Here is a 26,519-nt window from a genome sequence, read left to right as displayed (position 1 = left end):
CATCATCATCATCATCATCATCATCATCATCATCATCATCTCACATACATTGTGATGTTATTACCTCCATCATCCTCCTCATCATCATCATCATTCATCATCAACATCATCAACAACATCATCATCATCATCATCATCATCATCATCACCATCATCTCACATACATTTTGATGTTATTACCTCCATCATCATCATTATCATCATTCATCATCAGCATCATCATCATCATCATCAACATCCATCATCATCATCATTCATTATCAACATCATCAACATCATCATCCTCATCATCCTCCATTCATGTATGATGAAATGATTTCATATAATATAAGTTGCATCACAACATTAACACATACATAATCGCCCTTACTCACACCCACCCATACACACACTCTTACATACAAACACAAACAAGTAAGGAATCATAGAATCATAGAAATGTAAAAAAAAAATGAAAAGCTTCTAAAAACTGTAAACTAAAATTACATGAATCAGTTCAGAGAGAGAGAGAGAGAATAGAGAGAGCGAGAGAGAGAGAGAGAGAGAGAAAGAGGGTGGGGATGGACTATTATATTTTTGAGCTCAAGCTTATGAATGTATGGATAAGTGTAATAGAAGAAAATTATTGATTTTATAATTCATTTCCAAAGCCCAGGAGACAGCTATCAGAATATTATTTTTACAAAACAAGAAGTTTTTCCCATTTTTTCCATTCCTTTTCAAACTTCTCTCTATAAGTTTCTCCTTTGCTATTTGCTATAAATCTTTGTATATTATGGTAGTCTTTTATTGTGTTAACCAATGCATTTATATTTAAGGAGCTATGAAGACAACGCATTTTATATACATATTGTTTAATTATAATGAGTATCTCATTATCAATTCTACCATTAACATTTTGTGTAAGAAATCCAAATAAATAAGATTCTTTATTAAAATCAAAAGGAATAATGAGTGCATCCAAAAGAGTTTCAAAACTAATAAGAAGATTCTGAGTCTCTTGACATTCCCATAAAATATGGGTAATAGTTTCAATCTCAGAATTGCAAAGTGTACACATAGGAGATACAACTATTCGAGTTTTAAAAAGGAAAGAATTTGTTGTCAGAATATGGTGATTTATTCTATACTGAAACCACTGAAATTTTGTATTAGTAGTTATAGCAAAGGGAAGCTTAAAAATCTGATGCCAAGAAAAGTTACTAAAATCAAAGACTCTATTCCATTTCTTCTGTCCTGATGGAACAATGTTATTTTTTACCAGGATACTATAAAAATGTTTGGAACCTTTAGACTTTTTAAAGAATGGTTCTAAGTGTGTAGGAATAAAAGGACATAACAGTCTTAATTTAGGAAAATCTGGATTAGAGTTGAAATGTTTTACTGCAGAAAGAACACTGTGATATTGGAGAAAATTAGTCTGTATTTGATAAGTTTGAGTGAATTCTTGAACTGTATAAAAGGAACCAGAATTATAGTCTTTAATCAGGTCATTTATATTAATAACTCCTTTTTTATACCAATCCTTAATGAAAATTGACCTTCTATCAATAATAATTTTGTCATTATACCATAAGGGGGTCTTCAAGTATACCTCATTTTTGTTAATATTAATTTCATTTGCATGATACAAGTTTTTACAAGCTTTCAAAACATCAGTCCAGAACTTGTTTTTACATTTTTTTTCACATAGCTTTATATAATCTGAACCACAATTTGCCAACATGTCTATATTAACATATGTTTTTAAAATTGCTTGCCATTTAGATGTACATTGAAATATTCTTCTAATCCAACCTAATTTGAGTGAGTCTATAAAAGTTTTGATGTTGATCATGTTTAACCCACCATTAATGAAGTCTTGAATAACAACTTCTCTCTTTACTTTATCCACTTTACTGTTCCACAAGAACTCATAAATTATAGAATTCAGTTTACAAAGAAACTTTTCCTCTGGATTTGGCAGCGAGATAAATAAATGATTAAATTGTGAAACCAAAATTGATTTTATTATGTTTATTTTACCAATTGGTGTTAATATTCTCCTTTTCCATGATCTGATAAGTGATTTAAGTTTTGTTAGTTTTTTTTTAAAGTTCAGTTTAGGTATCTCATGTAAATTAACGTGAAATTCAATGCCAAGAAGTGTGAAGTTTTCCCTACCCCATTGTAAGTCGAGTTCTGGAAGGAATTTATCTGAGCTAAATTTTTTATTGCCAATCCAGACCACTTGAGTTTTTGAAATATTCATTTTCAATCCTGATATACTTGCATAGAAATTAAGTTCAGTAATAGCTTCCTGCAGTGATCTTTCTGTACCATCAAGTGCAAGTGCAGTGTCATCCGCATATTGTGATAGAAGTATAGGACAGTTATCAACATTAATACCCTTAATTTTATTATTGTTTCTTAGTTTTATAGCTAAAATTTCAGCACACAGAATAAATATATAAGGAGCAATCGGGTCCCCTTGACGACATCCCCTTTTAACTTGAAAAAATGAAGACAAATTCCCTCCCTGATTAATTACAGCACTAGCATTATTATGTAATGTTTTAACCCAGTTTATTATACTATTTCCAAAACCAAAAAAACATAATACTTTCTCAATAAATGCCCAGGACACCGAATCAAAAGCTTTTTCGAAATCAATCATTAGAAACATACCTGGAATATCATTTTCCTCTGCATATTGCATTACATCATATATCAGTCTAGTGTTTTCCCCTATATAACGACCCTCTAAAAACCCTGTCTGATCTTTATCAATTATTTTATCCAAAACTGTTTTAATTCTGTATGCTATTGTACTAGAAGCTATTTTATAAACAACATTTAGTAGTGTGATAGGCCTCCAATTTTTTATAAAATGTCGAGGTTTATCCCCCTTTGGAATGCATGAAATAATTCCTTGACGTTGTGAGATTGATAGATTTCCTTTTTTATAGCCTAAATTTATAGATCGAACAACAAAGTTACCTAAATATTTCCAAAAACACTTATAAAATTCAACCGTAAAGCCATCTATGCCTGGACTTTTATTATTTTTCATACGTCTTAACGTTTTGCCAGCTTCTTCCAATGAGATTAGGCCATCCAACTTTTCAGAATCATTTTTACTAATTTTAATCACATTATAATGTTCCAAAAATTCATTTAAATTTACATCTGCTATGTTATTATCAGAATCATACAGCTTTTCATAAAATTTCTGAACTTCTTTCAAGATGTCTGCCTGACTTGTAATTGTTTTTCCATTATCTAATTGTAATTTAGGTATAACTTTAGAGGTAAAATTTCTACTTTCCAGACTGAAAAAATAGCTTGTAGGCTTCTCCCCCTCTTCTATCCATTTAGCACGAGATCTCACTATACTACCTTTAATTTTATGTTCCCTAATTTCCTTTAATTCTTTTTTTTTTACTTCTAAATCAACAATATCTATTTCATCTTGTTCTTCAATTGCCTGAATTGTCTTCTTAAGATTGTCTTCCCTAACATTTTGTTGTTTTTTCCTAAAGGATGAATAAGATATACTTTTACCTCTAATTTGCAAAAGTAATGTTTCCAGAAATAATTGATCGTCTATCATAAACTCAATCACAGCATCTGAAATGTTATTTAAATTATTTAAATTATAAACTGGAGGACAGTATTGCGCTTTCGTCTCACTGATACAAGTTTTAACCATATTTAAGTACTCTAGTTCCTGTAATAGACTATTATTGAATTTCCATACTCCTTTACCAGGTATAAATTCATTAAGTTTCAAAGATATTGTAGGGAAAGAATGGTCAGATCTATAACCAAATTCTATTTTGGATTTTTCAGTACTAGAAATAAAGTTTTCAGATATTAAAAAAAAGTCTAAGCGAGCTTGTTTAAGTGGGCTACTTTTCCTCCATGTGTATCTTCTTAAGTCTTCATTTTGTTCTCTAAAAATATCTACTAGTGAAAAATTATCTATGATTTCCAAATTTTTTTCTCTAGCTTTAGGATTGTTTACATTTTTATAATTTTTATCATAATCTAATTTAGGATTTAAAACCAGGTTAAAATCACCACAAATGATAATATATCTATTTGCAAATTCTTCAATAGTTTCAAATAGAATATCATAAAAATCAGGTTCATCCTTATTTGGGCCATACAAATTAATAAGTGTAATTCTAAAAGTCTCAATTTCAATATCTAAGGCTAAAAAATTGCCCGTGTTTTCTTTTTTTTCTTTATGCACTTTAAATTCGAAGTTATTTTTAAAAAGAATAGCTACGCCTCTAGCATTTGATTTAAAAGAATTAAAGTAGCACTGAAAACCCCATTCACTTCTTATAATATTTTCCTGTTCTGTAGTAAAATGTGTATCTTGCAAGCAGAGAACATTACCACTTGTCGACCTAAGATAAGAAAACACATCTTTACGCTTAACTTTGTCTCCCAGGCCCTGATTATTAGCCGATAAAAACTGTATCTGAGCCATAGCTGTGACTTGAGAACGAGTTTATTTGATCCATCCCGGAAATAAATAGAGGAAAAGCAAAGACCGATAAAGAAATTAAAAGAAGAAGAAAAGAAAACATAAAAGACAATGATAAAGTGGTCATTTCATAGAGACTACTGCCGACAGCACACAGTCTTGAGTTATTTCTTGTTTATGATAATAAGAATACCTGAAATAGATAACCATGCCTGCAGATGGGGTTCGCCGAAGACAGGAAGTAATACCACACCGGAAGTAGTGTAGTAACTATCGGATGGGATAGACTGTTTTAAAATTCCGGAAACATAAGGGAAGAGAGGGGAAAAGAGGGGAAAATGGAAAGACATAAGAACCCTTTTTACAGCGAAATAATATGAGTATACGAAACAAATATCTAATGAAATAGTAGGAATATACATATCCAATAACTGATTGGATTGTAAGGAGCGGTATAGCTGAAGCTTTTAAACTTATCAGACAAAAAATCCGGAGACGTCAGTGTACTGTATATATTGTATAAGAGAATTTTTAAGATATATAAGCATGTCTATAGATATACATATGTATCAACATATACAGGTTTTTTTTTCGATATATATATATGAAAATAATAATTTTAATTAGTAGTCAATCAACAAGATAGATAAATGAAACTTGTATAGACTTACCGATGTATGAATAATAGATCCCATACACAAGATTAAGCAAAACACTCACTGTAAATTTTCCAAAAGAAATGACACATTCACAGATATACAAATTTACACACACTATCCAAACACTGTCGTTATATCGGTAAAACCAGGGTAATTCCTGGCGGCACCATCGTGCCTAGTCCATTACCGATCACTATGCAATAAATATACATTTACACAAAGTTGGAATCTTCCTTAAGGAAATTGTCTGTGAGTGGTGTGCCAAACTGGAGCCTTCTCTTTCTACCATCAGTCAGTATAGCGAAAAGCTTACCGTCCGTACTGTACGAGTTCTTCACACACTGAAGCTTATACGCGTCCTTGAGGATCTGCTGGTTGATCTTCGTGAGATCCTCAAACACCGTATATCCAGTTTTCTTCAATTTATAGCGGGCTTTGATGACCTCGTTCCTTTTTCGTCGATGTGTAAACTTGACGATGATGTTTCTCGGTCTTTCCCGGTTGAACTTCCCAAGAGGGTGAGCAATGTCAATGTCCCCCTTGGTGATATCCACCTCAAGTTTAGAAGACACAAAGTTCACAAATTTGTCCACACATTCCTCCACAGTCTCTGAATCAGATGTGTCCTTCAGTCCGTGTATTCTGAGTGAGTTCTTGCGGCCGTGTTGCTCCAAATCGTTATGACGTGCCTCTATAGCGTCCTTCGAACACTGGAGATCACCATATTGAGTCTCCAGGTTTCCAATAGTCAGCCGGAGATTCTCATTTTCCATTTCCAGTTCGAACACTCTCCCTTTGAGTTCTTCAACCAGTTCTCTATTTTCCTCTCGTATGGTTTCTTTCAACTTCTTCATCTTGGAATCAAAGTCTGCCTTTGTTATGAGCGTAGTTAACAAGGATGTAATCTCATCGAGTCTGTCCTCAATATTCTTATCCGCTCCCCTGGTCTTAACCCCGGCTGCTCCTCCCATACTGTGCTTTCTGTTGGCCATGGTTTCCACTGAGTATTAATACATATATATCAAGTCAACATATACAAGTCCATGTAGTTAGAATAGAGTGTGCTGTGAGCAGTAGTCACTAGGTAGGGTGTCAGGCCATTGTCCTAACTCAAAACGTCCAAAACACACATTTCCACCAAAAGTTCAAGAAAACAGATACTGATAAGGGATAAACTATCCACTTATGAGGTATGTAATCCAAAAATTATACTTCAAAACGTGTAATAATATATAAGAAAAACACTATTTTGTCGGAGCTCCAGACAAAGGACTACCCAGGCCCAGCGTGACCTTGACCTTTTTCACTAGTAGCGAACATGAAATAAATCAAATAACATCCTTAGCTTGCTCAGAAAAAAGTGAAAATATGATAAAAAATGGTTAAAGATCCTAGCTCTTTTGTAAAGATTTCTGTTTCAGATTCAATCTGAACTCTCACATTTAAAAATAAATAAATAAAAGATATGGTTAATAGAAGAAGGGCACAGTACTGACATATTGCTGATACATCTAGTCTATTCAACAAATTACTCTTACCATGTACAGCTTTTCAAATACTGTAGGAAAGATTATTTTAGTTAGCACATGTAAAAGCAAATGTTCTATGAATAATGAAGGCCCTCTCTGAGCATTTCGTTGACTTTATCTAACTTACTTTTCAGATGCAATGGAGTATATGTCATATTTTGCATTCTTGGACTAGGATCTCTGTTGCCATGGAATTTCTTCATTACTGCCAAAGAGGTAAGTACATGTTTATATATTTGATTCACATCATATCCAGTCTACTCTGATGATAAGAAAAATCCAAATTCTTTCTTTCAAATGAATCAGAATTCTGCAGAACTTTACTGTTAAGTTTTGAAATGCAGTTGCCAGATTTATATTCTTTTATGAAATTAATATATCTTGAAATGTCTTGTAAATTTTAAATTAAGATACAATTGTATCACAAAACTGACTTGAACAACATGTTTGTGTTTATATAATGGGTTAAATATATATGATATTTTCTTTGACCAGTACTACCTGTTTAAGCTGAGGAACTTAACATTGCCAACAGATGACATTGACAATCCTCAGATGCAGACAGAGATGCAGACCATGTTTGAAGGATCGGTGGCAGCTGCTGCAACTTTGCCAAATCTTATCTTTAACTTTCTAACTGCTGTATTTACGCAAAAGTAAGTTTCACAAGTTGTATAAATAAAAAATTACTTGTCTGTCTGTTTTTAATTTGCAAACTTTATTATGCATATAACTATTTTTTCTGGGATATAAAAACATTTTAGCACTCTACACATATCTATAAATTCTTATCATAACCTGTACATAACCATCGATTGTTTTCTTGCATAACCAGCAAAACGCATGTTCAACGCACATTCAACGCTAAAGTTTAAACGCACATCACACGGTCAATGCAACGGAAACGCAATGCAACGGAAACAAAACACAAACACAACGCAAACGCAACACCCTTTTGGTAAAGAAAAACCGTCCAGGGTCTGTATGTGATAAGATTTTTTTTCCATGGTTTTATTATCCAGGTGAGCAATACAGGCCCTTTGGGCCTCTTGTTTACAACCCAGGTTCAGGTATCCCCTTGTCAAGCATACACCCAATGCTTAAATAAAAGCTTGGTCACAAGCACCACTGTAATAGGACAAATAGGGCCTAGGACACAATCCCTATGTGTGTCACACGCTAAGGTGCCCAATTCAGACATTGCCTATAGGCTAATAAACATCAACCCATGTTCAATGGATATAATTCTGTCATTGTTTTGATATATATAGAAGACGACACCAATCGATAGTTCCTAATATTTATTAACACAAGGAATGATGATGAATGTATGTACAAATGATAGGACAACACGGCTAAACAGAAATAACAACTCAAACTTGCGCCACACATATACACATTAATGACACATAACATTAACAGGCTAAACTATTGATAAACCACCCCCTCCCATTCTAAGACCTATAATCCCTGCTTACGCTTACTTCTAAATGTCCTGATGTGGCACTCTCCAGAAACTAACCCGTCTGATTGCCCGGATCTATTGTAAAACATCGTTTTTATACCCAGAGACGGCGATAGTTTCAAATCCAAATTGTATTATTGCCATCAAGCACGCCCAGAAGTACCGATCTCGGCATCCTACTTCTGATATGCTGACACAACGCGATGCATTGCGAAAATGACTTTTCAGGTCCCGACGCATCATCCCAGTAACAAAGAACATCCCTAGGGATGTTGACCCCAACTCTGCACCAGATTATAAGGACACTGTTGTGGCACTTACGTGTGTTCAAGCAACCCGACTGGTTCGGTTGCGACCCATCTTTCCTTTCTACCAATGAACACTAGTATGACAATGTTAATGCATGTTGAATATTTATTTATTTGTGCATGCAGAGGCTTTCAAAAATTAAAGAGTGTTAAGTTAATTTGCTTCGAAATGGCCAATTTTGATTCGAATTGCGCAGATGGTTTGCATGTATTTCATTATGAAAATGTGGGTTTATGTCTCTTTGTAATGCCATATCTCCTAAAGCAGTTGTGGAATGAATATGAAATTTTATATTTGCGTACTTCATTTATTCCAGATTACAAATATAACTACTAATTCTAAATCCCCAATAGAACACTCCTTGTCCTTTATGGCATAAAGGACTTTTTAAAACATGCATCAAAATATTTTCTCCATGAAAAATGACATCAAATATGGACCAACTCGAAGAGATCATGCTTTAGTGTTACACTATTTAATAACAACATCAAAATAGATCTATAGGCAACTGCAGGTTGATGATTGAGAAAAAAATATACCTACTGTTACCAGGGCTCACGCTGTCGGTAGCCATTGGCTACTTTTATTTTTTATTGGCTACTAAAAGTTCGATGTGGCTACTAAATTGACTACTAAGTTTTTTTTAATTGGGCAACTCTGTATCTTTGTCCCAGAAAACGATCCGTCTACTCACGCTCACGTGTGTATTGTGGCTGACACTGATTGCGTAAACATAATCAGGGCCGGCCGTCACATATCAGCGCGCGCTGTACGACTGCGAGTTAATTAATGCTTTTGTCTTAGTTGTAAAGTCAATTATCAAGCTTCAGGTGGCAAAAAGGTGTTATAATTCTTGTACAATAATGGACATTCGGGTCAAGTTAATTGGATGACCCATTGACGTTGAGAAAACAGTCTGATAAGCGAGTCACACATAGGTGGTCTCGCACACGTACATTTGACGGCGCCTTAAGTCGATCTGATAAACTTTAATTTATAGGTTCAGTATATTTAAATTAGTGTACATGGTATTCATTTACCTTTTCCAGTACTGTAGAAAGCATAAATACGTCCGATATGCTTGATTAGAAAGTATAAGTATCGCTTTAAAACACCATGTCGAAGTGCCGATTTTCGTCTTTTCTGATCACTTCAAACGATAGGCCCTATATCGTATCTGACCGTTGTACCTTCGTGGTTAGACGTTTTGGAATTTCAAGTAATCGAGAAAAGTTATTTAGCATCGCAGTTACGCGGTTTTTAGAACAGTAAACCGTTCAGAATTACTTCGACAGTCGCTTGTATTAGGTACCAATCGACGACACGTGCACGGGAATGGCCAAGTTGCACGAAGTGATGTGCTCCCAATTTATTTCGAAGGGTTGGTCAATACCGTTATAAATACGTCCTTTTCCTTTCAAATGTTTTCTACTGCCATTTACATTTGAAATGTGTGATCTTTTTAAATATATTTATACATTTTTTAGGTCACCTGAGCTTTAGCTCAAGTGACCTATTGCTATCCGTCTTCGTCCGTCGTGGTCCGTCGTCCGTCCTCTGTTAACATTTTACATTTTCAACTTAAGCTGAAATACTAGCAAAGGGATTTCATTAATTTTTCATGGGAAGGTTACTAACATCTTCCTGACCGACTGTTGTTATTTTTCGGGTCGATCAGAAATCCAATATGGCTGCCACGGCCGCCATTACTATTTCAAACTTAAAGTCAAGTTCTAATGGGCGATTGAAATGAAACCTGATAGGAATGATCAACTCATGGTCCTGACAAAGTGTTGTTATTTGTCGGGTCGATCAGAAATCCAATATGACCGACACGGCCGCCATTTTGAAAAACTATTTCAAACTTAAAAACAAGTTCTAATAGGCCGATTTAACTGAAAATCGGTCTAGGAATGATCAGCTCATGGTCCTGACAAAGTTAAGTTAACATAATACTTAACTATTTTGTACTCAAATTGGTACATATTTCAACAACAAAAATAAATACTGTAGGACTCAGGTGACCGTTGAGGCCCATGGGCCTCTTGTTTACATAAAACATGAATTACGGAAAAATAATTATCAATATTGCATCACTTAGGTTACTTTTTAGGTCACCTGAGCTTTAGCTCACACTAGGAGATACCTTTCTCTTATTCTACTCATTTTGCTCGTAATCATTTCAACTTTTAAATGATATTAGCACATGTTTTAAAAGATTAACACATGTTTTAAAAGATTAACACATGTGTTATAAGATTAAATCATGTATTATAAGATTAGGGGTGGTAAGTGATTATTACGAGTGGTTAAAACTTATTAAGAGTAGTTTTGTTATATTAGGAGAAGTTGTGATTACCTGTTGGCACAGAGCCAAATTTCAGCCAGCAGCAAATGTCGACCGCCCGCGGGTACGTTTCACGCTGCGACGGTCGCACGGTCGCGTGGCCCGACTGGTTTTCATTTATCTGTGCTAGTCGCGAGCCCAACAAAACAATACCATGTTACATGTGAGGCAAAAATCAGTTCTTCGGACCTTGTAACTTATTTTGAATAAACTTGTGAAATTTCACACTGTTGTTGTTGAAAGTAAAGTTACGCGTCCGGTGATTTTGGTACTCAGTCGAGAAATTGTAATCCCTGTCGCCCATAGACGTTGGATGGCCGCAGAAAAAACGCCGGCTATATCGGTGACGGTACTACAGAAAAGTAATAACGCCAGCAAATGTTACTTTGTGTAATCCCGGGAAAAAAGACGTCTTGTAGTGGATATAAACGAGTCCCACAAGATCTATTCTTAATTCACCAGTTGTGCTTAAAATAACGTAGCATTGCCTTGTAACGTGATAAAACATTTCATCTTTGTCCAATATCGGGGCAAAATTTACGATGTGCATGTGTCGGTCAATCATACGATTTCCCGTTTAAACAATCCAGATTATAATTGAAAAAGACCGTACGTTAACTTATACATCATTACAAGTTTCTCCGTGTGGTATACATTGTATAAAAAGTTATAAAAGTTTACTGATCAATATCAGTTTATAGAAAAATCTAGAGGCGGACTGTCTCTGCATTGTGAAATCACCCAGATGATTGGTTGATTTGAAACGTCAATCACACCTCAGCACAGTAGCCCTCGTGTTATAATGGGCGGAGCTTGCGCGATACAAGAATCATGCGATTATTTGATGTATCGTCGAGGTGCGGCACAAATTTTTCGCGGTTTTAAATGAAAACTTAAAAAGACGGTTGTATTAAACATTACAATTCTGCATTTTATATAAAGGATCAAGATGTTAACTCCTTCCTGTAGCATGGACTTATTCAGTGTGTATCAATCGGAGACAAAAAGTATTAGTATTACTGTGTGTAAACTATTGCAATTAGACAATTATATATTGCCGAACAAAATCAGAATTCAATATGAATATAATTCATAAGTTTTAATCCAACTACGTTTTGGAAGTTAACTGTAATGCATTTTTTTTAATCATGAGGCCTTTGACACTTAAATTCGTCTAATATGCCCGTATTCCTTCTCGAATGGTAATGTATACATTATATATCTACCTTAATTTTATATACATGTACAAGCACCGAATCAGCGTAAGACCAGCTTGGATTCCTACAAGACAAGTTTTTGTCATATTTTCGTCTTTTTAACAAATATGTGTTGTTACTAGGTATACTATATTTTGGAAAAAAAATCAATGGCAATAAGTCCATGCCGGTCGCTAGATTTGATCAACAGAATCTGTCGATGTCTTTATAAAACATCAAACTGGCGATGTAACCATTTTCATACGTTTGTATCTTAAAACTATGTATTAACAATACTGAATATCAATTCCAACGAATATAATTTCACACGAAAACGTTTATGAAATGCCGCCGACAGATATATAGTCTATAGGCAAATCCGCATTTATACGTTGATCTCACGTTCCGACACTACGTATGTCATTCGTATCTTATCTTTCAATGCCAGCGTTCCAAACCACAAAACGAAAAGAATTCGGAAACAACTTTGGAAAACTTTACTCATGTTCTACAAAGGTGATAACCAGCATCCGATTTCCATATGTGTATTAATGCTCATTTATTTCATTTTGGCTATTACTATATAAAGTTATTATAATATATAGGATATTTTCTTAGTGAACAAAAAAGTACAGGTAACCAAGAACGAACTTGTATGAAAAAAATGAAATTTGTCGCTTCACTAAGATTTCCCGAATCAAAGTTGCTAACTATCAACGAGGAGATTGTGTAGTTAAATCAAAAATGAACTTAAGGCAGAGAATCCAAGCGAACTGTGTAATTTCTCCAACAAAGAAGAGTTCCAAGTTGTTCTACGTTCTATTTTTGCTTTTTGGTCAATGCAATCAGATGTATTTGAAATGTTCTTTTTCTCAAAAAATAACGAGAATTAACCAAAACTTGTACCTCTTTTCATGTGACCGCTTTTTAAATAAAGAAAGTAGCGAAAACGATCTCTGGGATATTTTATTAATTCTTTTAGATCTTTATATAGACATCGTAGAACTCTGATCATACCATTGCAATTCTTACCAGATTATTTCTTGTTAATTTTCCTCTTTAATGTCTTCTCAAATGAAAAAAAAAAATGACTTATCAGATAAAATAAAAGTGGGGGTGCGAGGCCAAGTTGGGGGTTCGCATCCCCGATGAAAGTTTTTAAATTCAAGAAGGTCTATTTTGTGGCAATTTGACGATTAGTTTTAAGCAGACGTTATTTGTCTTTGATTTTGATTATGAAAAAAAAGTATTTATTGCGATTTTTTTTTTTAAATTTTACGTTTCTGATGCAATAAAGGTTTGATATACACGTATTTATTACATATTTTTTACTCATCAAAATTATATGTACTCATTTGCATATAGAGAGCTAAGCACCTGCAAGATGAAAATTATGAAAAGAAACCTACGACATGAGATTCCAGCAAGATTTGTTCTTCGACTTCTTGCGTAATTGTCAGTATCAAGGTCACAGTTCACTTCATCAAATGATCTGGTAGTCTTGTCCAATGTTTGAGTCACTAACGTTCTGATTTACTAGCCAAAAAATATACCCTGGGCTTGGACTCTGCTTATTGTCAGAATTATAAAATGTTCAAGATTAATCTATAATTTTCCAAAACAGTTTTCTGTTTATACATAAGAGATGATTATGCTTAATACATTAAAACATGAGTTGAATGGTAAAGCTAACCATGCTTTGATAACTTGAAACACCTGTTAGCTGGCAGCTAGCTTCCTGCTATGGGTCAAGGGTCGCCGCCGGTAACTGTAGTGTTGCAGTCGCTGTTTACCCTCTGTTAGAATATGGACTAACCAAATCTGTCACTTTTGGACGAAATAATTTATTTCTAGGGTTGGAAGCATATCTCAATACCAACAGGACGGATGGATTCAGTACGCTGTTTGGAGAAAAGACATTTTGTGTCGTAAACTGACTTACCCCATTGTTCTCACAGACCACCCTCGGACAAAACAATGTAGCCATAATTGGATAATTGCCGATATCGTGCTGTGTCGCGAAATCAGTTCCAATACCTCACCTAGCCATTGGTACTAGGATTTCACGGCTGACTGAACAGCGATGCCGAGGGCATAACGTTGACATGTAGCGATTGTCTGCAGTAATTTAAATTAAAGCCCCCTCATAGGCATTTTTGCCAACAGCAGACTCAAAATGATATATTTATATATTTTTTAATGAAACTTTTAAGGCCGTTTCAGATATTTATACACATGGATTATGAACACAAAGTCCCCCCTCCCACTCCCAGCCCCGTTGGCACCTGTCACCTGTGATTTGTGCTGAATGAATATGCGACGCAGTCAATTATATACCAATTAAGGCCGGTTTGCGAACTTGATTGGATATTGGATTCCATTGATTGAAAAGGGGCTAGGTGAAGTTAAGTGTATTCATGTTCTGCGACCGATGCCGGATTATTTGAACGAGGCAGACTTTTCAGCTGGTGTCTGACCTTTATACAGCAAGGAGAAACAGTTGAAACACCTTTAGCGGACAGTTTCATGGATAATTAAGTGATGTTTTAAAAAAAGAAAGTGATAACGTGAGTTTGACACAGTTGGAAACTTTTAATTCCGACGCAGTCTTTATCGGCATTTCATAGAACTGATACCCAAGTGTCGAGAAATTCAGAACGGTTTGGACCTGCTTTGACGTCCGACGATATCGTCAAAAAACACATGGAGAGGATCCAATACTAAACGATGTGTTTCAATAAAAACAGCCTTGGATTTCTGGCTATGAAGATTTGTCATCGAAATTAAAAGGAAGGATGGAACTGCGTACCCTCTCAACACTTCAGTTCAAATTGGATCTAGACTGCAGAGACCGAGACGATTTAAATCGCCCGGAAATAAATATGTTTCAACGCAGCAACACGTGCGTTTGATAGCTTAAGAAAATCACTGAATTCCCGCATGAAAGAACTCACCTCATTTGGAATTGGTGTACATGTTAAAACCAATGACCCTGTGTTGCCTGGCGAGGAGAATACATTCAGGGAATCGAGTGTTTAGTTTCAATTTACAATTCAATTTATTACCAAATGCACATTGCATATTGGCGTACAGAAATACACATAAAGATAAATACTTTACAAATATCTTGTACAATGGCGGAGAACATATGCAATAGATTCAATTCCAGAGTGTTTAGTTTCAATACGGCTGAAGGATTATCAAATACAGTGTGTTTAGAGGCATGGAGGAACACAAGGACTTCGAAGCGGAACAGTAAAAAGTGAAACTGATCGCGAAACCGGACAAGAATATTTTATGAATTCCAAAAACAGTGAAGGAGGACTGAACCACCGGAACATAGCACCAAAAAAAGGTAAAACATTTTGCTCGACCAGAAAATCCCAGATGTTTGGTAAAATTATATTCAATGTACCTGTCCATTATTCCCGGAAAAGGAAACTTTTACAAGAAACCCACGGATAAATTTAGATATTTTCGATTCCGTGCTGCAAATGAAACAACCCAGACGAGGAAAACGTGTATGAATAACCATTCATAATATTCCGTGACAGAGTTGGTTTGGTGATCGTGGTAAAGGACGATAAAAAGGTGTAAATTGACATTTGAATGTTCATATTTGTGAAATAAAATGTCTTTGAAAAATGATCGAATTTGTGTATTTTTATCGTCATGATTAAGATTTGTTTTTGTCATGGTTTTTTCATACGAAAGAGAACAGGACTGTCGCCTCCTCGACTGTGATTGACTGGCGTTTACACCTGCCAATCAGTCGAGTCAAGTTCCAATCCACATGTTTTCGTATGAAGATATTTTTCCTCGAGATAAAGACCAATCTTCGTCATGAAGATCACTTTCTTTTAGATCATGTCGGATTAAATCCTTGACTACAATTGGCTGATATACACGAAAATGCCAAAATCGCCGTCTGAATGTAACATGGGAGTGTTAGCGTTGGGCTCGGGACTAGCCCGAATTATTCTGACGTTTAATCGACGTTTTTTTTGTATACCGATATAAAAAAAAAGTCGATAAAACGTCAGAATAATTCGGACAAGACTAGCACAGGTAAATGGTAACCAGTCGGGCCACGCGACCGTGCGACCGTCGCAGCGTAAACGTACCCGCGGGCGGTCGACATTTGCTGCTGGCTAACTTTTGGCTCTGTGCCAACAGGTAATCACAACTTCTCCTAATATCACAAAACTACTCTTAATAAGTTTTAACCACCCGTAATAATCACTTACCACCCCTAATATTATAAAACGTGTGTTAATCTTATAACACATGATTTAATCTTATAACACATGTGTTTATCTTTTAAAACATGTGCTAATATCATTTAAAAGTTGTAATGATTACGAGCAAAATGAGTAGAATAAGATAAAGGTATCTCCTAGTGTCAAGTGACCTATTGGTATCCGTTTTCGTCCATCGTCGTCCGTCGTCCGTTAACATTTTACATTTTAAACTTAAAGTCAAGTTCTGCTGGGCCGATTGAACTGAAAGTTGGTAGGAATGATCGCCTCATGGTCCTGACAAAGTGTTGTTATTTTTCGGGTCGATCAAAAATCAAATATGGCCGCCACGGCCGCCATTTTGAAAAACTATTTCAAACTTTAAGTCAAGTTCTGCTAGGCAGATTGAACTGAAAGTTGGTAGGAATGATTGACTCATGGTCCTGACAAAGTGTTGTCATTTTTCAGGGTAATTAGAAATCCAATATGGCCACCATGGCCGCCATTTTGAAAAACTATTTCAAACTTAAAATCAAGTTCTGCTAGGCCGATTGAACTGAAACTTTGTAGGAATGATTGACTCATGGTCCTGACAAAGTTCTTTTATTTTTCGGGTCAATCAGAATCCAATAAGGCCGCCACGGCCGCCATTTTGAAAATACCTATTTCAAACTTAAAGTCAAGTTCTGCTGGGGCGATTGAACTGAAAGTTGGTAGGAATGATCGACTCATAGTCCTGACAAAGTGTTGTTATTTTCAGGTCAATCAGAAATCCAATATGGCCGCCGTGGCCGCATTTTGAAAAACTATTTCAAACTTAAAGTCAAGTTCTGCTAGGCCGATTGAACTGAAACTTTGTAGGAATGATCGACTCATGGTCCTGACAAAGTGTTGTTATTTTTCGGGTCAATCAGAAATACAATTTGGCTGCTATGGCCGCTATTTTGTAAATACCTATTTCAAACTTAAAAACAAGTTCTAATAGGCCGATCTCACTTAAAATCGGTCTAGGAATGATCAGCTCATGGTCCTGACAAAGTTAAGTTAACATTATACTTAACTATTTTTTACTCAAATTGGTACATATTTCAACAACAAAAATAAATACTGTAGGACTCAGGTGACCGTTAAGGCCTATGGGCCTCTTGTTATTTGGATTTTGTTAAGTTTTATTTTTTGATTGAAGGCACGGAATTAAAGGCAAATAATATCTTATTTAAACTTTCAGCCTAGATTTTTTCACAATTCCTGTATCAAGAAATGAGATTAAGTCTGAAAAAGTCTCTTTTGAAAATAAAATAAAAAAAAAAAGTTCTGGTGGAAATTTTCAGCATTTCAATTTAAATCATATTTCCTTGAAATTACAGCCATATAAGTTGAAAGGATTAAAAAGATATCACATTATGAATTAAATTATAAACATGATGTATAACAAAACAAAAAAATATAACAGGGTACTCCTTAATTTAACATCATATTGAATAGTATTGCACTTCAAAAAATATTAAATATTTAATGATTTTAATGGAGGGCCTATCCATAACGGTTGGAGGCCGAGAAAGTATGGCCACTGTTTAAAAAAAAATGGCTACTGAAATTCAAACATGGCTACTTTTTTGGCTACTGATTTTTTAGGTCCAGGGTGAGCCCTGTGTTACCATGGCAATATCTGTATTGGAAGTAACGAAAATCACATGACCAAATGATAATACAAAGACGCAAATCTTCTAGACAAAGCATTCTGTAGGCTGTCGTGCCTTACTATTTTGTTTTCTAGGTTACCATTAAAAGGACGGATGGTTGTGTCATGCCTTACTATTTATTTTCTAGGTTACTGTTAAAAGGACAGATGGTTGTGTCATGCCTTACTATTTGTTTTCTAGGTTACCATTAAAAGGACAGATGGTTTTGTCATGCCTTACTATTTTGTTTTCTAGGTTACCGTTAAAAGGACAGATGGTTGTGTCATGCCTTACTATTTTGTTTTCTAGGTTACCGTTAAAAGGACGGATGGTTGTGTCATGCCTTAGTATTTATTTTCTAGGTTACCTTTAAAAGGACGGATGGTTGTGTCATGCCTTACTATTTTGTTTTCTAGGTTACCGTTGAAAGAACAGATAGTCGTGTCATGCCTTACTCTTTGTTTTCTAGGTTACCGTTAAAAGGACGGATGGTTGTGTCATGTCTTACTATTTTGTTTTCTAGGTTACGGTTAAAAGGACAGATGGTCGTGTCATGCCTTACTATTTGTTTTCTAGGTTACCATTTAAAGGACGGATGGTTGTGTCATGCCTTACTATTTTGTTTTCTCGGTTACCGTTGAAAGAACAGATAGTCGTGTCATGCCTTACTGTTTGTTTTCTAGGTGACCGTTAAAAGGACGGATGGTTGTGTCATATCTTACTATTTTGTTTTCTAGGTAATCGTTAAAAGAACAGATGGTTGTGTCATGCCTTACTATTTGTTTTCTAGTTTACTGTTAAAAGGTCAGATTGTTGTGTCATGCCTTACTATTTATTTTCTAGGTTACCATTAAAAGGACAGATGGTTGTGTCATGCCTTACTATTTGTTTTCTAGGTTACCGTTAAAAGGAAGGATGATTGTGTCATGCCTTACTATTTTGTTTTCTAGGTTACCGTTAAAAGGACGGATGGTTTTGTCATGCCTTACTATTTATTTTCTAGGTTACCGTTAAAAGAGCAGATGGTTATGTCATGCCTTACTATATATTTGTTTTCTAGGTTACCGTTAAAAGGACAGATGGTTGTGTCATGCCTTACTATTTTGTTTTCTAGGGTACCGTTAAAAGGACAGATGGTTGATGCCTTACTATTTGTTTTCTAGGTTACCGTTAAAAGGACAGATGGTTGTGTCATGCCTTTCTATTTTGTTTTCTAGGTTACCGTTAAAAGGACAGGTGGTTGTGTCATGCCTTACTATTTTGTTTTCTAGGTTACCTTTAAAAGGACGGATGGTTGTGTTATGACTTCCTATTTTGTTTTCTAGGTTACCGTTAAAAGGACAGGTGGTTGTGTCATGCCTTACTATTTTGTTTTCTAGGGTACCGTTAAAAGGACAGATGGTTGATGCCTTACTCTTTTGTTTTCTAGGTTACCTTTAAAAGGACGGATGGTTGTGTCATGCCTTACTATTTTGGTGATGTTTGTGTTTACACTCTCCCTTGTCAACATCAAGACCGACACATGTAAGTCTACATTGCAGTGATGTTACTAACTTTTTCAAAGGTGAGATCCCCTGCAAGTGATTAATTAGGAGGCACATAGGAATGTGAAACAAAACTAGGAATTAACTTGGATCTATTGCCAAATATTTCATTTATAATGTACAAAAACAGGTAACTGCGACCATTGTACAATTTAGGTTGTTATAATATCATAATGTTGGGTTAAGTAATCCCAATTTCGTTATCATAAACGTATTCAACAGAAATATCCTGATTATTTTTAGCTCACCTGGCCAAAAGACTTTTAGCCAATAATCATCTGACGGTGCGATTCAATTCACCTTCATCCGTGGTCCGTCGTTTGTCCATACGATCTTAAACATAATTTGTTATCACTATTTCTCAGAAAGGATCTCTAGTTTGAATGGAGCCCAACAAAGTTTGCAAACAAAATCGATCTTGAAATAATTTCAAGGTCACAGTGGTCAAATATGTCTAAATGTAAAACAACTTGCTCTGAAGAACTGAAAGGCCTAGAGTCATGATATTAAACTGGTAAATTCATTGGAAGTAGCCAAACATAATGTTTCCAAAAAAAAGGTTGACTCTCTTTCAAGGTCAAAGGTGTCAAATATGTCTAAAACTTTAATTCATATCTTCTAAATGACCAAAAGGCTTAGTGTTATGAAACTTCGCTGGTAGGTTCCTTTGATGGAGCTAAAAGAATTTTGCGAACAAAATGACCTTGACTTACTATTATCAAGGTCACAGAGATTATATGTCAAAAATTTAAATTACTTTGAGAACTGAAGAATTGAAGAACTGAAATACCTAGATAAAGGCTGTTTGGGTGGTAAATTCCTTGGCTGTAGCCTTACGAGATTTGAGAAAACACAATTGACTTTGTCTAACTTTTAAGGTGACGGATGTCAAACTTGTCAAAAACTTTAGATAAAATCTTTCGAGGAGGAGTATGATGGTGGGAACCAACATCACTCTGGGATCTGTTGTCTTTATTTTTAGCTCACCTGGCAGAGCTAGCATAAATATGAAAATTGATAACTGACTCACCCACAGGGTTATACAGGTTTGGGCCAAAATTTTAGAATCAAATCCTCTTCATGGATAGAAATATCCTGAGGTGCTTTTGTATTATTTTTTTTTGTATCACAACAACAAATAATATCTTTTTACATCTTAGTTGACTGTCAAATCCTGTGGGCCTCTTGTCTAATTGTTTCTGCTAAGCTATATTGTGTATAATATTTGTGCCATACATTTTATAGACAGTTATCTATTAGAAAATAGAACAGTTTGTATGTATTGCAAGACATTTATTTATCTGGTAGCTACTTCAAAAATATTTTGTTAATATCTGACCTGTTACTTCCAAAGAAGTGTTCTTAAATGTACTTTTCATGCTGATCTGAAAATCCAACATCCAAATGTTAATGTTGTATTTTCTTGATTTCAGGGCAGCTGCCATTTTTTGTTACGACACTTGTCACGGTTGTGATTCTCAGTGGTATGTACCAACCACATGATGCATGTTACTGGGTTGTTTGGCTATTGTATAGTACAGTAAAACCTCACTTGTTTAATTTTGTTGGGTTCAGATAAATATTTTGAGGAAAACATGGCATCCAACAAATCCCAGGTCAGTTATTATCATATGTTGATCAGATGGGAAGGAAGGACCGCTCATGTCATGGATAATAGATGATGGAAAGAATAAAAGGAATAAAGGTAGCAACATTTAATAAGATAGAAAAGCTACTCATCACTGAAAGCATATAGCCACAGGTATTTAGAAGAGAAATAAAATAAAGAAACTGTATGTGAAAGATACCTATAGCTTAGGCTTGTGTCCATCATACTGTAGTTGGTCCTGTTAATTTTATGGAATAACAAAAAGATAGGAACTGGCAGATATTTCTAAAATGAAGAAAATGTTAAAGGATAAGTGTCTATAAGGCCCATTTTGGGCCCCGGTATATCCAGATTTTCACCTCTTTCATTTGTTAAAAGATGTCTTATTGTATCACATGCAGAAAAACTAAGGTAAAAGTTTGACCAAAAGTGGGGTTTTGGGGTACCAAAAGGGGTATGGTAAATCACAAATATAATTTCCTGTTTTCGAAATGAGCTAAAACCCCAAATAATAATACCATTTCTGTTTTTTTGAAACAAATGTAAATTAAACAGGCATATATACAAGAATGAAAAAAGACAGGCACTCAATCTTCACTTAAGGAGGCTCCACCCTTTCGCAATTAGCCAGCAGAATTCAATGGAAGTTTCACATAATGGTTTTGTCTCTATGTAGAGATGATTTTATGAAAATCTAAGCATTCCGATAAACTGGTGATTTTTGTAAAAAATACAGAAAAATTGATTTTTTGTCAAATTCAACACTTAAACATTTTTGGAGCGTGTGGCATTGTTCAAAACTATAACAACATTAAAAAAATTAAAAGAAACATTGCTAATCAACCCTACAAATATTTTATTTATCATAAAATATCTACAACATGTTACAAAAAGCGTTTTTTATTGAAATTGTATGGATAAAAGTGACTAAATACAAGCTTAAAGCAAACAGGACACATAGTTTCATACAAAAGAGTTAAAAATTGAACCAAATACACACAAAGTCGTTTGTGTGTATTTGGTTCAAGTCGTTATAATTAATTTATATTACATTTTGCAATAATTTTGTTCCTGGTGAGAGTTGTCTACCTTGAAAAAAATCTGAACTTTTTGCAGAGGGATAGAATTTATACAATAACACTTATTTTCTTTACTATACCAAAAACGACGGAAATGAATTAAATTACTATATTTAATTGTCAATTTACTGTTCTTTTATGGAACAAAATTACTCTCAATCATGTTCACTTTGGACATCATTCCATAGCCCGCTTAAGCATGGTATATTAACATGTCATGTACATATGTAACCATAGGCTATCGCATGGTACGCTGTTATTACGTGCACGCACATGCACTTGCATTTTATAGGGATCTTGATATTTTGCAAACCACTATTTTCACAGAGTTATTGTAATTGCATTTGTGAACCGATTTATCTGACAAAACGTAACTCGCTCGACAACAAAAGTCGTAGCGACCAAGAGCTTGTGAACTACTGTTAGCACGTGATACGTACAGGTAAGGTCGGTAAACAAAACACATCAGTCTGCATTCCATGCGCCTCATATACAACCTTCTTGAAGTCGTCTGATCGTATGTCAGTGTTTTCAGTGTTTTCCCGTGAGTTAATTAATGTCTTTGTATCATAAGCTTCATGTGTGAAGTACGTGTGTTTACACATTTCCAAGTTAAGTTTCGATATCGGATGTTGACGTACCATCGTCACCACGCACGTGTACTATTGTTTACCCAGTGTTACTATAATTTACTCTACAGTAATGGAATGCCTGATACACAATACGGAAATGACGACACGAAAATACGACAAGAAAAACATGTGTATTACGAAGGGTGGGAAGTCTTTAAAGATTGTTTATATAAAATGGAGGTTTAGTCAGGGGGTTGTTTTAGGTAATTTACAAGTGTTTTGTTTCCTCAATAATTTGCTTTCTAACTTGTATTTTGAGTTGAAATTACAAATTTACTCATTTGAGCACACTTACATAAAATGCATATTCATTACACACTTTCCTTTTGTTTTATACTGAGCTATGGCTTCTAGACACATCTCAAACTTGGCAATTTCAACTATTTCTCAATCTTAAGTGAATTAAAAGGTGCAGGACACTCTTTATATGCTATCAGTATAAGATAGTAATAGTTAATACTGTAGATTATATATATATCATATAATAATTGCTTATTTGTAGTATTGGTTTGAATTGGAAAATCTTGTCATGATTGTACATAATATCCAGGTTAGAAATACAGGCCCTCTGGGCCTCATATTTGTTTAAAAGTGTCAGAATGGTCCATAACTGCAAAGTTATTTCTTTTGTTTTTAACAGCTGGTAGCTCAGTGTTCACCGCCTCCCTGTTTGGGTTAGCTGGAATATTTCCCCCCAGATACATGCAGGCTGCTGTCAGTGGTCAGGTTAGTAATCTGTTCTCTTAGAAACGATCTTCCAAGGTAGGGAATATAAGACTATTTTATGTCCAGGAGTGTAGGATAGGGAAATTTCCCTAAACCTAATATAAGGCTTGGCTTATATTTTGCCCAATTTGCAAATTCTGAGGTTGGGATTACCCTATCCTACACACCATTGACATGACATTTAAACAGTATGTTTATGCTCTTGCATAAAAAATGTACTGTGCTTTTCAAATGACAGACTTTCTAGGTCACCTCAGAGGAAGTCTCAGTTGACCAATTGCGAACAGTTTATAATCTCACCAGCCCAAAGAGGAAGTGAGCTTATGCAATGGCGCTGTCTGCATTGTCTGTCAATATTTTTGTTAAATGACTTCTAAACAACAGAAAGGCCCAGAGTCTTGATATTTGGCTGGAAGCTTCCAGGAATAGAGCCAAAGAAATAATGTTAATAAAAAGGACCTTGACCTTTATTCAAGGTTACAAGGATCAAATACAGTAAAACCCCACTTCCTCGAACTTGATTTACTCGAATAAACCTCATTCATCGAACAGTTAATTTGGTCCCGACTGAGTTGGTATATATTCTTTGTAAAGTAACCCAGGATTGGTCAAACCATTATTCCTTGAACTAAAATTATTGTCCCCAACTCTTCACATACCTGCCAAGTGATCTGATTTCAGCCGGTTACATTAGAAATTTTAGCCCTTCACCTGCTTTGATAACTCCATGCGCCGGGTCACAATTTTGACCCGGATTTTGTCAATTTCACATGTTTTCGCCCGGAATCTTTTCGTATATTAGAAGTTACAAAGTCACTCGAAATTCGCTAGACTTTTCCATCCTTTGTCATAAGGAAGGCGATTCATTTCCTGTTTCCGTTTCTCACCGACAGGTAAGTTGTGAGATGTTTATATATGTACTAGGCCTAGAACTGTTTTTACAAATGTTTATATATAGACCGTTGTTAATGAGTTTATCGACAAGTAATTAGTAAGGTATTTTAACGATTAATTGAGTTGTTTTTAGCTAAGGCGTTAGCCGCCAGCTATTGGTATTACTTTAGTTAATGAGCTCAGATATTCATAAATGTCGATTTCACACAGACGGCCTCTAGCGGTAGTCACTGGTACTAAATTGAATCATATACCGGACCTACTGTCTTTATTATGCGTAACTTTGGACTCAAATGCACTTGAATGGCTTGTAAATATCATTACTTTTCTTTATAGAACATATGATCTTATCACAACGTCGTATTCTTATTGAAAATGCACCCTGTTTATCTCAATCGGGAACTGCTACTTGAATGTAGGTCATGCATGCTACACGCAACTTCCGGTAAAAATACTTCAGTTAATGAGCTCAGATATTCATAAACGAGACATAACGTCACCTTCTAGTAATACTAAACAAACTGCAAATAAAATCCATTACCACGGACTCAAGTTCACTCAAACGTCATTGGATATAATCTTATTCTTAGTTAGAACTAAGTATCCTTCTAAAACTTCGTATTTACTCTTGGAACTGTCGCTGGATTAACCCTTTACACGGAAATATTGTCCTGTGATTGGCTAAAATTGGTGACATTTACGTCCCTGTTTACAATTATATATTGCGTGGTCAGAGCTATGAAGCGGTCCTGTTCCAACTAACTGAGGATAATCAAAAGTGCTAATCAGTAATAATATATCTGATTCACGCTTCATATGATTATAATGTTATCAAAATATTGCATATTCGTTCATCGTTAAAATAACAAATCCTTACTAAAAACTCTAAAAAAAGAAACGACGGCCATGTTAGATCACGCGTGATGTTATCCGTTTCCTTATATGGCCTTCACGGCCAAATATAGTATTACTACTGATGCGGTCATGTTTACTACAATTTCCATATTTGGTCATGACACCCATATTTAGACGTCTGACCTATATCGGAAAGATTGAGGAAGTTTCCAACATGGCAGTCAATTAGGATTTCGCTTGCACTTGTTACGTAAACTTGATAATTTAACGAAATATAAGGCGGAGTATAACTTACAATTATGTAGGAGATCAACATAAAAAGTTCATATTACAAACCTATTAATGGATACGGATCCTGTCAATTAATTCTAAAATCGCCTCCGTGTGATTCACACCAGGCTTGCCTAACTAAAATGGGATCAACCGGCCGGGGCAGATGAGACCGGGAATCATGTTAGAACTAGCCACTGTCCTTCTCTAGTTCCATATTGGTATTCTAACCTGAAGGCTTTTTTTACCTTCGCAGTATTATCATTTTGTTCTATTTTCATCATAAGATATGCTATTGCATTTTTATATCGCCTTCTCGCTAATTACAGCTCAGCCAGAAACGAAAATATGCTCCGATAGGCCTACATTTTATATGTCTGTTGGTGTGATTTGTGTTTTTCGTTTATTGAAGTATTACCATATAACAGGACTCTTTTATTTCAATATACACAAAAACAACAACACCTTCGGAATGATTTCAGACATATACTGCGGGAAAACACGAGTGATCTCCCTTACATTTAGACATGCGCACATTTTACTTTCGTTTTGTGTAGGCCTAGACATCATTCGCAACGCGAAGCGGAAAAGACGAAAATGCAGGCGAGTGTTGACTTAATGTTAGGCATGTTGTTTAAGCAGCATTGACAATGAACAATATACATACACTTCTGCAACGTTTACCTACTACTGATTCATAAATAAGGCTATGTATCCCGATTTCGGTGACTTGTGGCCAAGCATGCGGCCGAAGCCGCAGAGAATGGCGCATGTTGTCAGCGGCGATGACAAAAAGGAAGGTGCTTCTACGGTATGTATAGCAGTTATTATGCAAAAACAAACATAATAAACGGACGTTTTACTCTAGTGAATTACAGCGTCACGAGGAACGTCTTTCTCCAGACGTGTTGCAAAATTTTCGAACTGCTTAGTTGCAAACTGATTTCACTTAAGCGTTGTTTGTGAGGATATTTGGCCTTACATTTCTTCTCATTCAGTTAAAAAAAA

The 26,519-nt window shown here is 35.2% G+C and overlaps 1 protein-coding gene across 1 annotated transcript in view; it reads left to right on the top strand.

Moving 5' to 3' along the window:
• LOC110461875 (equilibrative nucleoside transporter 3-like) overlaps nucleotides 1–26,519 on the top strand; it is a 123,472-nt gene that overhangs the window by 7,923 nt on the left and 89,030 nt on the right. Inside the window, exons 2-6 of the mRNA XM_021515594.1 lie at nucleotides 6,800–6,881; nucleotides 7,161–7,321; nucleotides 19,332–19,426; nucleotides 20,880–20,930; nucleotides 23,407–23,492. Coding sequence (XP_021371269.1) covers nucleotides 6,800–6,881; nucleotides 7,161–7,321; nucleotides 19,332–19,426; nucleotides 20,880–20,930; nucleotides 23,407–23,492 — 475 coding nt within the window. The remainder of the gene's footprint in view (nucleotides 1–6,799; nucleotides 6,882–7,160; nucleotides 7,322–19,331; nucleotides 19,427–20,879; nucleotides 20,931–23,406; nucleotides 23,493–26,519) is intronic.

Source organism: Mizuhopecten yessoensis, unplaced genomic scaffold (genome assembly GCF_002113885.1).
Source record: "Mizuhopecten yessoensis strain PY_sf001 unplaced genomic scaffold, ASM211388v2 scaffold10697, whole genome shotgun sequence".
Lineage (NCBI taxonomy): Eukaryota > Metazoa > Mollusca > Bivalvia > Pectinida > Pectinidae > Mizuhopecten > Mizuhopecten yessoensis.
Note: the sequence above shows the minus strand (reverse complement) of the source record. Positions and strands in the feature narration are given on the sequence as shown.